This window comes from Balaenoptera ricei, chromosome 20, assembly GCF_028023285.1.
Source record: "Balaenoptera ricei isolate mBalRic1 chromosome 20, mBalRic1.hap2, whole genome shotgun sequence".
In the NCBI taxonomy this organism is placed as follows: domain Eukaryota; kingdom Metazoa; phylum Chordata; class Mammalia; order Artiodactyla; family Balaenopteridae; genus Balaenoptera; species Balaenoptera ricei.
Genome location: NC_082658.1, coordinates 19604591 through 19620728, shown reverse-complemented (window position 1 = coordinate 19620728; position 16138 = coordinate 19604591). Strand labels below are relative to the sequence as shown.

At 55.5% G+C, this 16138-nt stretch overlaps 1 protein-coding gene across 1 annotated transcript; it reads right to left on the bottom strand.

Moving 5' to 3' along the window:
• Nucleotides 1-1723: 1723 nt before the first annotated feature.
• Nucleotides 1724-13982, bottom strand: IGFBP4 (insulin like growth factor binding protein 4). The gene is made up of 4 exons (XM_059907375.1): nucleotides 13403-13982; nucleotides 6220-6377; nucleotides 5137-5271; nucleotides 1724-2890 (listed from the first exon to the last, which is right to left on the bottom strand). The coding sequence occupies exons 1-4, from the start codon at nucleotides 13749-13751 to the stop codon at nucleotides 2756-2758; spliced, it is 777 nt and encodes a 258-aa protein (XP_059763358.1). The 5' UTR covers nucleotides 13752-13982; the 3' UTR covers nucleotides 1724-2755.
• Nucleotides 13983-16138: the final 2156 nt, after the last annotated feature.

The following is a 16138-nucleotide window of genomic DNA, read 5'->3' as shown; positions in this document are numbered from 1 at the left end:
TTCCCCGACCAGGGATCGAACCCGCACCCCCTGCCATGGGAGCGCAGAGCCTTAACCACTGGACCACCAGGGAAGTCCCCAGAGTTGCTTTTATTTCCTTCTTTTTTGACAACTAGGACCTGGCTCCCAGATGGTGCGGGCAAGCACCAGGGGTGGGGGGCGTTCAGTGGGATGTGGGATTCCCACTCCCAAAGTGCACATCCTCTGTTCTCTTGTGCTAGACAGCTCCCTACAAGCCCTGCACTGAGGACACCTAATGAGTGGCGGAGGGAAGTACATACATACACTGTGAATTTCACTCCCTCTCTCTTCACATCACACCCATTCATACTCAGATTCATACAGCCCACCCAGACACACCACACAAACGTGCATCACATCTACACACACCCAGCCCAGGTACACACGCCCTGTAAGAGCCCACACTCTCACTCACATTTCAGGTGTCACTTCACTGTATGCACACACATGTGCACCCACACGTTATAAATACACACCTATCACAGAGGCACATCCCAGGCCACACGTGCAGCTACTTGCCAAGCAGACCCAGGTTTTTTCTGGAGGCACATGAAAAGAAAAGGACCTCTTACCACCCATTCCAAGGATGCAAGAATAGAGCATTAGGAAGGGAGGCTGGAGACAAAGGGGAATTTAAAGAGATGCCTTAGGGAAAGAGATACTCTCCCTACATTTGGCTTAGGGACCTAAACCTTCATCCTCAGCCTACACTCACCTCCTCTCCCAGCATGCCTTGGCCTCGGCCCCGGAAGGAGGGAGCTCTATGAAGAGCAGGCCCGCTAGCTGAAGGAGTGTCACTTTGTTCTTTATCTCCTGCTGCTGGCAGCAGCCTGTGGTGCCTCAGGAAGACTAGATGGCTGTGGGATGCCGCCACAGAGGCAGAGTTAGAGAGATGAGGATTGCAGCCCCAGGCTCGAGATTCAGACGGCACAGGTGCCAGTGCATCAGGGGCCAGCGCAATCGAGAAGCCTGGGAGTGCCTCAAGAGATCAAACACACACACACACACACACACACACACAGCACAAAGGTGAGAGGTAAGGAGCATTGGGAGATGACCAGGAATCCAGTGGTACCACGTGGGCACACATCTGGGGCTGGTACTGAGAGCCCACAGCCCGGCGAGTCCAGGAGAGCAAGATCAAAGATACCCCCACTCCCAACCCCTCAGAATCAAATCTCAGCCCAACCCCCAGTCAGGAATCTAGGCAGTCAGAGCTGTGGAATGTGTTGGAGAGCTTACCCCCTTTCCCTAGCTTCAGGGCAGTACCTCCCCCTCACTAAATCGATAAATCAAATCCAGACGCAAACCCAGTCTGCCTGATGCCCTAGGAAATGCCCCGGCTTCACACACCAGCTGATCCCAGAAATAGCTCTGGCCCAGCAGGGCTGTCCCTGCTTGTTCCCTCCCTTCAGAAGCCATTACTGGCCCACCAGGAGTCTGAACACAGACAGCACAGACTTTGGGGACAGAGAGGCTCCCCAGGAAGGAGCTGCAAGGAAGAGGAGGGTGAATTGGCTGACCCTTTGCAGTCCTTTTACTATGTAAGACAGCTCTCCCCACCCCTGGTGCATCCCTGTCTCTTAATTGTAAATAAATCAACCAAACACCATTGTCTATGGTTTTTTTGGTTTTGTTCTGTTTTGTTAAAAAAAAAAAAAAAACAAAAAAAAAAACAAAACAAGACATCATGGCCAACTGGTAGGTTCCTAAGTCTCTTTCCATCCAGTCAAGCCAGAAAATGCCCAGTGGGTAGGGAAATATCGGGGAGGAAGGTCCAGGGAAGGAGGTGTGGGGAGGGAGGCAGAGCCACAGACAGTGAGCCACTGAAGGATGGAGTCATCCTGGTGACTTCCTGGCTGTGACCACAAATGGGGGTGGAAGCAGGACCCCAGGTAAGTCCCTCACCTCCCAGCATGTGGTTTCCTTTCTCCATCAGGCACATGCACTCCAGCTGTGCATTCTTTCCTCCTCCCCTGACTGCTCAGAGATGGGCCCCACCTCCCCAGCCCTCTGTCCTGCAGGCCTTCCGCTGACCTCTTCCCTCCCCCAAAGCAGGGTCTCAGTTGCCAGGCAACCAAGCTAAGGTGGGCTTGTCCCTGCAGGTCCTTCCCCCTGGAGAGACCTGGGGAGGAAGTAAAGGGGAGCCTGGCAGGCTTTAGCTTTGGAATTGGGTCTCAGTCGATCTCCTAACCACTGAGTCACCTGCTACCCCACACTTTCCCTATGGCCTCTACCCTCTGATTAGTTTGAGGGGAGGGACAACGGTCAAGGTACATGTCTACTTTCCTCCCCTCATTATGGGACTGGGACTTTTCTTCTCCTACAGACTCGTGCTCACCTTCTAGGAGGTGGCCTCACATGTCTAAATCAGAGGGAGTTAAAATAAGAGCCCGCAGGGCTGAAAACTAGAGCTGACATGTAGTATGTGGTCAAGAAGTGTTTATAGATGGCTGAAGGGCTAAATGAATCCAGGATCAATTTGGAAACATACCAGGGCTCTCTCAGGCTATCTAAGCCCAAAGAAGGACACCCCTAGGCTTCGGCTCACCCCAAGGGCACACCCATGCTCATAAACACACACGCACGCACGCATACACGCAAACACACCCCAAGGGAAACTTCTGGGCCAGAAGCAGGGCCAGGACTCAGACCCAGGCTCCAGGTCAGCTCTGCAGCCTCCAGGGGAGGGGGCAGCAGGGGGCAGCGAGCCCCCCCGCGTGCCGACAGGGCTTCACTCGCGGAAGCTGTCAGCCAACTGGTGGCAGTCCAGCTCCCCCTTCGGCTCCAGGCCCCCCGGAAGCTTCACTCCCGTCTTCCGGTCCACACACCAGCACTTGCCGCGTTGCCCATCCAGGGCCGGGTGGCACTGCCAAGACAAGGGTGTGAGAGGTCAGATCTCAGGCAGCCGGCCCCGATCCCAGCCCAGCCCCCAAGTCAGACAGGGGCTCCAAGATGGACTCTAAGGGCGGAGGCTTTCTTGAACATGGGTCCTCTGAGCTCACTGGAGTAAAGCTGGCCAAGAAGGAAAGGTCCAGAGAGGTTTGGTCCAGAAGGTCCAGAAGGCAGGGTCCTGAGGAAGTTCTGTAGCCTACCTGGAGGGGAGACTGGATCCATGGAGTTGAAAGGGGCAGCTGGATTTGACAGGCTAGGGTTCAGGTTGGAGAAGTTTTTAATTTGTGCTCTGATTGTGTTTTAGTTTGGGTCCTGATTGTGTGGGGACTTTAAGAATAGGATTATGGTTAAGATTGTGATTATCCACATTGAAGCTGGGTAGGATCAGCATAAGAGTGGCAGGTGAATTGGGAATTATGACTAACACTTGAGTGGGGTGAGGCTTAGAGCCCAGGTCAGAAATGGAATTGGGATAGAGACAGAGGTCAAGGGCAGAACAATTAAAGCAGTTGGGCTAAAGTTTGGGTCCAGATTAGACAGCAGAGGAGGAAGAGTAGGGGGGTAAAGGTGTATTTCAGAGTCAGGATTAGAGTTGGAGTGAAGGTTGTCTCAAGGGTCAGAATTGGCCTGAAGATAAAGGGTCAAGTGTCAGAATTTTCAGTGGGATAAAAACTGGGGGGAAGGAAACACATAAACGTGTATAACACAAAGAGTGAACCCTAACAAAGACTACGGACTTTAGTTAATAACTAATAATCAATTTTAGTTCCTCAGTTGTAACAAATGTACCACACTCATGTTAATAGGAGAGACTGGGGGTGGGAAAGTAGATGGGAACTCTGTACTTCCTGCTCAGTTTTTCTGTAAACTTAAAACTGCTCTAAAAAATAAAGTCTATTGATTTTTTTAACGGGGGGGGGGGCGGTTTAAAAATTGGGACAAGGGGGAATTCCCTGGCGGTCCAGTGATTAGGGCTGTGTGCTTTCACTGCCGGAGGGCCCAGGTTGGGGAACTGAGATCCCACAAGCCACACGGCATGGTCAAAAAAAAGGAAAAAGAAAAATTGGGCCAAGGATGAAATTGGTATTGGGATAAAGGCTGGAGAGAGGTTTGGTGCTGGTTTGGCGGGGAGACCTCTGTGGTCCTCCTCCATCACACACCTCTTCATAACCTCCTCATGCCACCCTGGGTGTGCAGACTCGGGGGCCGCCTTTCTCCTCCTAGCTAGGCCTCTTCTGGCTGAGTGGTGGTCCACCTTGTGGATTTGTCTGTAGAGCATGGAGCGGGAGGACGTGTGTGCCTACACCCACAAGGGCTGGAGGAGATCCAGGCCACACCCAGCACGAGGTACCCCACCCAGTGTCCTGCCCAGATATGCCACCCTTCTGAATGAGCCCGACTGAGACAGGCCAGAGATGAGGCTGGAGCAGGCCAACCTCGTTGACCATCCCAGCGTCCTGGGGGCTTGTCAGAGGAGCCCATGTTCCAAGGGCGTGTGGAGGTACAGAGGTTTCTGCATTCCTGTCTTGTCTCCTGCCCTCTCCTTCCTCTGCTGCACCCAAAGTTCCCATCTCCAGCTGTCAGGTCTGGCTTCACCTCCAGCCTGGCTGAACCCCAGGTCGTTTGGCAGCTCAGCTTGGGGGAAGGGGCAGGCTGAGTTTCCTCCTCAACTCTTCCAGACCTAGCCCCTCCATTCCCAGATAAAACCTCAGACATCAGGAGTTCCCTGGCCGTCCAGTGGTTAGGACTTCACGCTTTCACTGTGAGGGCCTGGGTTCGATCCCCGGCCAGGGAACTAAGATCCCACAAGACACACGTGGAAACCTCAGACATCCAGGGACAAAGGAGAACTCACAGGAATGGAGGAAGGGGAGTGAGAGAGGGTTGGGAGGCAGAGGTTGGCAGGAGTGCCAGGTCTGCATCACAGATGGTGACTACAGAGGTCATGGAAATAAGCCTGGATGGGGAGGCAGGGTAATTGGTCTGCCTTTAACTCGCTCTGTGACTTTGGGCCAGCCTCTACCCCTCCCTGGGCCTCAGTCTCCTCATCTGCAAAATCAGTGAGTGGGCAAAATGAGCTGAGGTCCTGAGGCTGGGGGAGGGTCTGGGGGAGGGTCCAAAGGGTTAGGTTTGGGTTGAGGAGCTCCCCCCTTCCTGAGACCTCCATTCTGGACATCTTGGAGCTGAGGCCAGGCCGAGTCGGCGGAGATGGAGACCCACCTGCTTGGGGTGGAAGTTGCCGTTGCGGTCGCAGTTGGGGATGGGGATGATGTAGAGGTCCTCGTGGGTGCGGCTCTGTGAGGCGGCCAGCCGCTCCAGGGCCCGGTGCAGCTCACTCTGGCAGGAGCCCTGGGGCTGGAGGAGGGGGAGGACGAAACCGCTCAGCAGAAGGGAGAGAGGCAGGAGGACGGGGGCTGGGGGTCAGATCAGGACTGCAGGCTCTGAAAGGAGGGTTAAGGCCTGGAAGCTGAGCAGGGCCCAATGAGGTAAAAGGAGGAGCTCGGGCTCAGGGGACACTGGCGGGCAGAACAGAGGGACATTGAAGAGAGGATCTTGAGCCAAAGAGCTTCTAAAAAGGAGGGGTATGAAGTGAAGGGACCTTGTGGGGAAAGGAAATCTATGGTGAAGGACAGGAAGGGGATGATTTCTAAACAGGAGTGATGGATGAAATCATATAATTAACAACTTGTAAGACCCAGGCATGGATCCATCAGAAACACCCATCAGAAAGGACATTATGTGATTAAGTTTTATGAATTTGTCCTTTGTTATCAAAAAACATTCCTCTTTTGTGATTTATGCTTGCAGTTGACTTCACTATTGCTTTGTCTGTAATTAATAATGCCACCCATGTTCTCTAATTTTTGCACTTGCCTAACACATCTTTGCCCAATTTCAAAAAAAAAAAAGAAAGGACATTAGCCAGACCCTAGAGCAGGGTCCCAAGGCTCCCTGCTATGGCCAGCATGAACCCTTTAGCTACTGAGAAGCTCTGGGGTGGGGAATCCCTGGGAAGGGCCAAGAAACATCAGGAGGCTTGGGGCCACTGCTGTTCACCAACCAGTACGGAAGTGTCTCAGTATTTAACAATAACTTCAGCTATCCCAATGTCTAGAACTGGTGAGCAGGAAAGGAATTTCAAGAAGAGGGGTGAGGGCTTTCTGGGTCCTGTTGATGCACCCTAGGTGCATCTTGCACACAGCAGACATCTAAAGAATGTTTGCTGAATGGACATCGTCCACATCTGGGGATGGTGGTGGTGTGTGTGCCTATGCACATGCGCATTTGGTCAGAGGTCCTCACCACAGGCCGGGCTTCCTCCCGAGGGACCCCGATGACCTTCATCTTGCCCCCACTGGTGCTCCGGTCTCGAATTTTGGCGAAGTGCTTCTGCAGGCACCTGCGGTCATGGGCGCTGCAGGGGCTGAAGCTGTTATTGGGGTGGTCACCCTCGTCCTTGTCTGCAATCAGGCCAAGATGGGGAAAGGTCAGCGATGGGAAAGGACAAGGCAGCACAGCAACCCAGCCTCCCACCTGCTTTCTCCTTCTTAGGGATTCTCCAGCCTGGCGCTGGGGAAGAGCAGGGGGTCTGGGGGGTGCGAAGAAATGAAAGCAGCACCCCGGTTTCTTCCCCACTCCCCAGGATCTCCTCAGGAGAGTATTCCTCTTGAAGTCCTTGATTTGTCCCTCACTCCACCCACTCCAGCCCTCAGATGAGTCACCAGCTGCAGCTGCCCAGACAGCAGGAGGGTCCCCTGGGCCCTGCAGGGGAGGTCTCAAGCAGGCAGGGGGCCCCACACCGAATCTCATCCCCCTTGCATTCAGCTCTTCCTACCATCCCCCTCTCGGTCTGCTCTTTCTTCCTCTCGCCTTTCCTGCTCTTTTCAGCATCTGGCTGAGCCAGCCAGGGGATCCCCAGGGCTGTCAGCTCTGCTGACCCTCTTCCAAACGGCCAGAATCAAAGTTTCCATGAGTGATGAGAAATCTGGCCCAAAAACTCTCTCCATTGGCTGCAGAGGAGAAGTGGGAGTGGGTGTGTATGCCTGCATGTGAAAGAGTGTGTGTGTGTGTGTGTGTGCGCGTGTGTGTCTGAGACACTGTGTGGCCCCAGAACCAAGAGAACACCCTCACACGTCCCTTCAGCCCCCCCACCCCAAAGTCTCCCATCCTTACATTTCAGACCCCATCCAAAGTGCACATCTGTTGCCCAGAGCCAGGGCACTGGGGATGTGGAGACGGGGGTGGTGAGGCTGAACCGTCACGCTCTCCCTGGGCTCTCCTAAAGGCTCTATCCGAACTCAAGAGAAACCCCATCCAGAAGTCCCAGAATTGTAACCACTGCTCTTCCATCCAGGCAGCCAAAACCAGAACACAGGGCTGAGCTGGAGAAAGAGGTCGCAAGATCCCTCCGCAGATCAGAGCCACCTCTGAAATGCTCGGGTTTGGCAACTTGCTGCCGGCCTGAGTGCAGAGCCCCTGCCAGCATTCCAGATGTTGGCAGCAGGACAGAAGGTTACATCTGGTTTGCGTCAGGATTTTTTTTCCTGAGGAGTTAGCAGGTTCCTCCATGCATGGCAGCAGTCCCAGAGCTGCCTCTGGGTTAAATGGTATTTTTCTGCCGAGCCAAAGTTAGTTGGGGGGTTAGTTCTCTTTTTATTCTCCTAGTTCTGGGGGTGCAGGGGGAAGCACGTGGATAAAGGGAAACCAGGCAAGGAGGAATCTAGACCCCCAGAAAGTCTTTGTCAAGATTCCACACCAAAGGTTATTTATAAAATTCAGTCACCAAGGATGGGAAGAGGTTTTGTCACTGATGCAGGGCTGGCTTAGAAAAAAGAAACAGAGGGAAGGAATAAATGGAGCAGATAGATATAATCCCTCCTTCTGCATATTTAACATCCCAAGAAGGGCAGTCTGGAGGGGATTTCTGTCCCAAAAGATTGAGTTCCCGAAGGTCAACCAAGGAGAAGCCACTACAGCAAAGACTTCCCAGCTGGTGTGGGCAGCAAAAGAAGGGGCAGATCAATTTCAGAAGACCAGGATTGTGCAAAGGGGGCTATAGGAAGATAGACCCCAAGCCCCCAGGCAGGAACCAGAGAGAAGACCTGAGATCTAAGCTCTTCCCTGAAGACCTTCCCAAGGAACCTTCTGGCTAAGAAGGCCCAGGCTGGCCAGTGACCACCCCCCGCCATCACCGCGTCCGCCTTGTCCAAAGCCACAAGACTAGTGGATGGGGTCACAGCACTGCAGGTGTGTAGGCTGGAGCTGGGGATTGGAGAGAAAGGAAATAGAAGACCTAAAAGAATTGAAAGATTTGTCTTGGAACCACAGAAGCTGAGCGAGCTTGGAACAAAGGGGCCACCATTCTACCTGGAAAGTCTGGAAGGATCCCAGGGGCTCATTTGACACAACCCACGACACTACCTTGAGGGCCCCCTTCAACCGGAAAGGTTTTGTTGTTCTTCCTTTGAGTTTGCTTTCTTTTCATGACCATAAAGGAAAGCACGGCTGTGCACAGTGACACTTGTCCCTCTTGGTAAGTGGCCAGATGTTCTTAGGTTCCCTAGGCAGAGTTTTCTAATGCACGGGGCTGCCTCAGGAGGTAGAGTTCTGCCCTGGAGGTGTGGCACGTCAGGGTGGCAGAGGTCTCAAGGACCCGGAGAGATCTGCCGTAGAAATTCGACTACTTTCCAACATTGTGTTTCTATGAGTCAAGTTCACAAAAACACTCGGGGGAGGGATTTTTTTTTTTTTTTAACATCTTTATTGGAGTATAATTGCTTCACAATGGTGTGTTAGTTTCTGCTCTATAACAAAGTGAATCAGCTATACATAAACATATATCCCCATACCTCCTCCCTCTTGCGTCTCCCTCCCACCCTCCCTATCCCACCCCTCCAGGTGGACGCAAAGCACCGAGCTGATCTCCCTGCGCTACTCGGGGGATTATTAAAGGATATTTGGAATGATTATCCTTTAATTTAGGAAGTGCCATGAAGGAGGACAACTGGGTCCACTCACTGAACCCTGGGGACGCGTAGGGCATAGGGCAAGCTTGGAAACATAGCTCATGTTCTTGCAGGGCTCCCGTCACATGGGGCATTATCAACAGGCAGCCTGCCTGGCCTCCCCCACCTTGGTTTCTCCACCATCCAGCACACTTAGCCGCAGCTTGTGTCTCAGCTTAGAGTAGAACACGGCAGGCAGGGAGAGTGGCTCTGTACTGCTTCTCGCAGGGGCGGGGGTACACAGACTACGTCCCTATCTGCCAGCTCAGACACAGACAGGCTCGGACTCAAGGATCACAAACATACACAAACGATCACGTGTCCAGACACACACTGGTCCACGCGTGCACACCCACCCACATGCACCCAGGCGCCCTGACCCTGCCCTGGCCAGAGCACACTGACTGTACCCCGGCTGTTGACTTTCCACTTAATCTGTAACTTCTTCTTGCCCAGTCTTGTTTAACTGGCAGACTGAGACCCCACCCCAGGATCCACCCTAGGCACTAGGCTTGGGAGGGTGAGGGTCATAGCCTTGAGTCTCTAAAAAAACGTTCACCTTCCCATCTCTAAAACTGGCTAAATTCTTGCTACTTCCCTGCTCACGCAGGAGGTCCATCCTCCTCGAGCTGCTCACCCAGGTGGGGCCCTCTGGAAAAATCGCAATCCTGGTGGGTTCCCCTCTGAGCGGGAGCCGAGTCAAACCTGCCCGCCCCCCACCAAAGGTCAGACCTCCCGACATCTGAAAGGCTTGTTTGGGAGGCGGGGCTTCCGAGGTAGGCCAGGTCACCTCCTCTTGCCCCGCTGGAGCTAGGCCAACGACATCCAGCCACAGGGGAAACCTTGGTCTTTGCTCCAGCCACAGAGGAAGGGCAGGCACCCAGAGAAAGAAGAGGTTTCACAGCTTTGGCACCAATGGCTGCAAAGTTCATGGTCAAAGCTAGAAGATTTCCTCTTTCTTGCTGCCTGATTTCATCCTCATGATTTCCCTTCAACTCTAGCCCCCACTCTCCTCAAGACGCCCAGGGTGAGGCTGTGAGGTAGGTGGGCCCAGCCAACCAGACACGATCTGGAGGGTCACCCACCTGCCCTACAACAAAGGCCTTTTCCTTCTTCCCCTGCACTCTGGCTGGAGAAGCCAAGACCACCCATGCTGGGTACCAGGCCTTTCTTTGAGGTCTGGCTCAAGGGGTGTCCCCCTCACCCTTGTGCCATGCTGCTGGCCTCAGACTAAAGAGTCAGAGAAGGACAGCTGGCCCTTCCACCCTACCCCCTCCACTCCTCTGCATGTCCCCCCAGCTTTGCTCACTTGCCCTACTGTCCCCCAAAGCCCCAGCATCAGAGGAGAAGTTAAGCCTCAACTTAAATCCATTCGGCTTCCTCTTCATCACCATCCTCATCACTGCTCCAATACTGAGCTCTTACTCCATGCCAGATGCCCCAGCCCTGCAAGATAGGTCCTACTGTCCCCCCTTTTTACAGATGAGGAAATGAAGCAGTCTGGCTAGAGGAAAGGAGAAGAACTTATCTCTGCAGCTCCTATGTCTTTAAATGGAAAGACTCCTGATACCCGAGGCACCAATAATTCTGGCTTTGCCAAAACTAAAGAAAAAATGTTAAGCAGCCATGCTCCTCCTTCCCTCCTCCCCCAAGGCACAGAATTTCTGGGAAGGCCCTGTTCCCATGACATGACTGGATTCCCAGTACTGAAGTAGGGGGGACAATATTTGCTGTGTTGACTAAAAATTAACCCAGCCTGCATGTTCCCTAACCCTGTCCCAGAGGGACCCAGAGCACAGTTTAGGATCTCCCCAGTCCAAACGCTAATCTTCCCACTGTCCACTCCCCCAGATTCCACAAGTCGAGGGTCAGTACACTGAATCAGGATTGTGGACTTCTGACACACGTGTCCCACGCCGCCCCCACCTCTGGTGGCCTGAGCTGTGTTAATCCACAACCTTTTCTGGCTTGGAAAGCTGGGACAGGGGGTCACGGCAGAGGGCACGGGGGAGGGGGGTAGCCTAGAGAGGGATGGGGGAGACCTGCCCCAGGAGCAAAGAGTGGGCCTCTGGACCATAGCAGGCCAAGAGAGGGGGCACACTGAGTGACTGCCCTCCCCAATCACCTGCTGAAGCTCAGTCCCAAGAGGAAAAGGCAGGAAGAAGAGCCTGATTGACCTCTCTGCCAAACTATTCCCCAGGCAAGAAGGCCCAAGCTTTGGGACGCAGAAGGGACGGTAGTCTATCGACAGTGGAAGGCTCAGGAGAACAGCGGGGAGAGGGGCCGAGCCCTGGCCGCCTGGTCTCACCAGGCACCCTGCAGGGCTACTGCACAACTCTAGGGGGCACCTTTCACACAGTGCAGTGTGGCCCGGGCCGTGGCAGGGGTACTTCTGGGATGACTGGGAGGTAAGAGGGCATGGACACAGCTTGCTGAGTAGGTACCTAGTTTCCCCAGGGCCCCCCAGACCTCCCCTTCCCCTCTCCCGATATCTGCCTGCACTGCAAGGGTGGAGGCCAAGGCAAGGAGACCTTGGGCCCTGTAATCCAAGAGGGGCCTAAAGCTGCCTTTCGAGGCTGGTGTACGCGATGTTCACAGGACACTCACAAACTGTTCACGCCATGCCTCCCCAAAGCTCCTAGGGGAACAGCTTCTTCCACTTCAGGACGGGGTGTTCCTACCCAGCCAGGGAAGAAGGGGTTCCCAAGACCCACTGAGGGCTCTTCTGTCCCACGTGCAAGTTGATGAGAGAGGAGGAGCTCACCAGCCCTCCTAATCTGGTGCCAGATACCCGCTGGCCGGTGGAGGGTGGAGATACCAAGCAAAAGGAACCCGTTATACCCGGGGAGCCCAAGGGTTCAGCCCTCACTCCCAGTCTGCTCTCCCACTAGCGCTGGCATCTCTGCCCCAGGATCAGCGACTTACACCCCCAGAACCCCCCACCCCCACCCCCGCTTCCCAGATGTGCTGGGTGCCAGGCTGGCATTTCTCCTAGAATGTTTTCTGCTGACTTATCTCTCGCTGCCCAGGGGCAGGAAGGGCAGAGCGGCCCGAGGCCCAGACCCCGGGGGTCCACCTCCTTCCTGTTTTCCCTGCATCCTGCTCTCCTCTGGCTAACAAGCTGCAGAGGATTGAGGAAGTGGAGCGGTCTGGGACCCAGGGCAGGAAGCTTGGGGCCGGAGTCCCAGCATCCGGACTGCAACAATGGAAGCTTCAAGCACCAGGAAAAGAGACAGAAACAGACAGAGGCACAGGGAGAGCAAAACAGAGTCCAAGAGGGAACAAGAAACAGAGGCAGAGGTAGAGAAAGGCAGACAGAGAGATTCTGAAAGCAACAGAGAAAGACAGGAACAAAGACAGAAAGAGAAACGGTGACAGAGTCAAGAGAATGAGCCACGGAAAGAGACTGAGATGAAAGTGAGCAAAGCAGGGCAGCAAAAACAGGAAAAGGAATAGGAGAAAGAGAAGGAAACTGATAACGGGCAGGAGAGATTGAGGAAAGGAGAATCTGAGAATGTTGTTAGTGAAACTAGAGGTTGAGAGACGCAGTAGGAAAGAACAAAAGAATAAGAGAAAGAAGGAGAGAGACAGAAAGACTATAAGGAGAAACTGAAAGTCTCACTGAGAAATAGAGAAAGAGAAAGTGTAAGAATGAGTTTAGGGCAAAAGACCTTCTAAACCTCTCTCTTCCTTTCTCTCTCTCTCTCCCTCCCCCCCGCCCCATCCCTCTCCTCTCTACTGCCTATCCCGTTAGGTTTCTGCAGCTCTGGGCTGGGAGCCAAGACTTGCTTCTCTTCTGCCACCTCAAATGGCACCTGCCAGGAGAAGGGAGCAGGGCGCCTGTGTACCAGGGCAGGAGGAGGCGCCCAGGCCTGGCAGAGAGACCCCTGTCTTCCCAATACCTCTCAAAAAGCTAGGTGAGCCGGCCTGGGGCTTTGAGGAAGGGCCACTCTGATGCCTCTCACCACCAAAGCCACTCTAATTTACATGTCCCACTCCACCCCACCTCAATGTCAAAAGCCCGAGCCCTGGCTTCTCAGACCCCTGGGGCCTCCACTTGGGTCCAGGGTGAGGGGAGGTCCCTGGATCAGGAACAGAAAGCCTCCACTGCCACCAACCCCATCCTCCAGGTATCTGGCCCTAGACTGCTCACTTGCAGGCTGTGGGCTGTACCAAGTCACTTAATTTTCCACTCTTGCCCCAGCAGCCAGGACTACCATTGAGACCTCTCTTCCCAAATAGGCACCCTTGAGACGGAGGGATGGGAAGAGTCCTCTTTGATGGTGGCAACAGGCTGCTAGGGACTTGATAGCAGTTTCCTTGGCTGACCCTGTCCCATGCCAGTCGGGCCCTGCCACATACCTGCGTTCTGCTCAGCTCACAGGGGATTTTCAAGAGCCTTTCGGGCCAGCCCGAATGGGGAAGGGGCTTCTGGGAGGGGAGGACCCCAGGGAGGGCGTGCAAGGGATGGGGCACCTTACCAGAGGGCTGCAGGCTTTCCTGGATGGCCTCGATCTCTGCCAGTTCCATGCACACGCCTTGCCCGTGCACCAGCGTGTGCAGGGGCTTCTCCACGCCCCGGGGCGGGTAGCAGCGCAGGCCGGAGCCGCAGCGGGGGGTGTACACCCCGCAGGGCATCCCCTTGCCCAGGGCGCAAGTGGCGCAACAGCCGCAGCCCGGCTCTCGCACCAGCTCCTCGCAGCCCACGGGGGGGCGGCAGCGCGCCAGCTTCTCCTCGGAGCAGGGCGGGCAGTGGATGGCTTCGTCGCCCAGGCTCGGCCCGGGCCCGGCGGCCAGCAGCAGCGCGGCCACGAGGCACAGGGGCAGCATGACCGGGCGAGGACGGGGCACGGGCGGGCAGCGGGGGACACAGAGGCAGCGCCCGGCGCGCCTGGAGGACCCGACCCGGAGGGCGCGGGGACACGGGGCGGCTCCGCTGGCGGACAAGGACGAAGCCGAGGAAGTTAGCAAGCGGGCCGGAGGGGAGCGAGCCTGGCGCTGCGCCGCATCCTCGGCCCGGCCCAGGCGGCTGGCTGTAGGGGGGCAGGGGGCTGAGCTGCTGCCCGGGACCGGCTCCCCCGGACTTTATACCGGCCCCTGGCCACACCCCCAGCGCCTTCCCGTGGGGGAGGGAGGGACGGGATGGGGGGGAGGCCCGGGGAGAGGGAGAAGGAGAGGCGGCTGTTAGGGGGAGGGGGCGCTGTCCTAAGTCATCGCTGCTGCCGCCGCCGCTGCTACTACATCTGAAAGTCCTTTTCTGCCGCAGGAGAAAGCGGCGCAGTTTGGAAGCCACGGCAGCCGCCGAGAGCGCTTCTGAACCGGAGCCCGAGAGGGCAGCGAAGGGCGAGCGAAAGCGAAGGGGCGGCTCCGTGGCCCCCTCCCCCGACCTTGGAGGATTCTCCCCGGACCCCACTGAGATGGCCCCGCAGTCCCCCCGCACTGAGAGCGCGGCGGCCTCCTAGCCCGGACTCCCAGCTCCGGGGATTCAGTCTCCCTGGCCAGAGTCCTTCCCACCCCCCTCGAGTGCTTCCAGCCTCAGCCGCTGGAGACCAAGTCTGGTGAGGAGGGGAAAGGGGGCCCAGAAGGGCCGCATGGCCCTAAGAGGTTGATAGGCTCTCTCCCCACTTGCCCCTTCCAACCTGCCCCTGCCCCCAATCTCCCCAGGGTTCATTTGGGCCCCTGTCCCCTCTGCCTTACACAGGATGGCATCAACAGAACTCGTACCCGAAGAGGGAGGTGCCAAGACGCTTGCTCCTTCCTGGATGTTTGCTTCTACTGCCCAGACCCACTCCCAGAGGGATATCAGCTGAGGAGACTGCCACTCTCACGTGCAAATTGCGCATTGCACAACTCCAGGGGGCACCATTTCTCTGGTAGTCATTGTAGACTTGTATAGCTGTTGTGACTGTTTTCCAGCAGATGGCACTCAAGGGTTTTGAGAAAGGGGTGCCTTTTTCTAATTCACCCAGCAGTGCTATTTGGGCTAGTGTCAGGGGTGGCTAGGCCCTCTGTGAGATCCTATTGGTGCCCGTATCCCCTACCCTTTGCCTCAGTCCTGCTGGGATTGGGAGGGGTTCTAGAGTAGCATTTGGAGAAGGGACTCCTCTCCTAGGTGGTCTCTCAGGTCCCCCCCAGGGTTTACTCATCCTCCCCCACAAAACTTTCTGCTATCCTGGAGCTGATTTCAGGGTAAGGGTGCCTGTCCAGGCATACCTGGTGACCTACTGTGGATTTTTTTGGTTTGGCCTAAAAGCTGAAGGGCAGCCAAGCTGAAGTGCAGATCAGAGACCCTCTTCCTGCTTCCTCTCCCACGGCAGGGGTTTTTCAGTCTCACAGGGATTGGGCCCTCTCCTACTTTCTGCAAGTACAGACTGTCCAGGTGAGAGGAGGAAGAGGGGCTAGAAGCTGGACCTGCAGGGGCAGAACCAAAAGTTGCAAACTGACGGCCCCTACTGGCAACCGTAAAGACTGCAGAAGGGCTGGAGAGTTATGGCTGAGGACAAGAGTCTGGGATTCTCTCCGCGCCAGCTCATGGACTACTGGGGTCTCTTCTGCCCCATCTGCCTTGGAGAAGGGTAAAGAGAACCAGGATCCTCAAGTCCCTGGGGGAAGCCTGGCCTGTCCCTGATTCAGAAAACTGCCCCCAGCCCCCTCCCCATCCTTCACCATCACTGGACCCAGTTCTGCCACAAACTTATTGTGTGAACTTGGACACCACCCCTTGGAGCTCGAATGTCCCTAACTGCAATGGAGGTAGGTCATCTCCACCTAGCCTAGCTTTTGAAGCTCTCGTGAGAATAAAATGGGACCAGGAAGAATAGTTCTGATCCCAATGCCAGACTTGTCTCCTAGACCGCAGACCTGGGAGGGATAAAGGTACTGGGACATGGAGGAAGGAGGGCAGAACTGGCGATGAAGCATGAGTGCGGGTGAGTGTAGGAAATCTAGACAGGTTTCCAGGTGAGACAGATGCCCCCACTCCTACCCCAGCAGCCCCCCCATTCCATCCTCGGGCTCACCCCCATCACCATCTAGGATAATTCCTGGGAGGCAGGAAAATGAACACGAGGAGGCCTCCCCACCATTCATGCAACCCACCTTTACTGAGCACCTGTTGTCTGCAGGCTTTCTGCTACATCCAGGGGATCCAGACACGGCCGAGACCACTGTCCGCCCTCACGGAGCTTACTGCCTAGTGAGGGGAGACAGACATATGA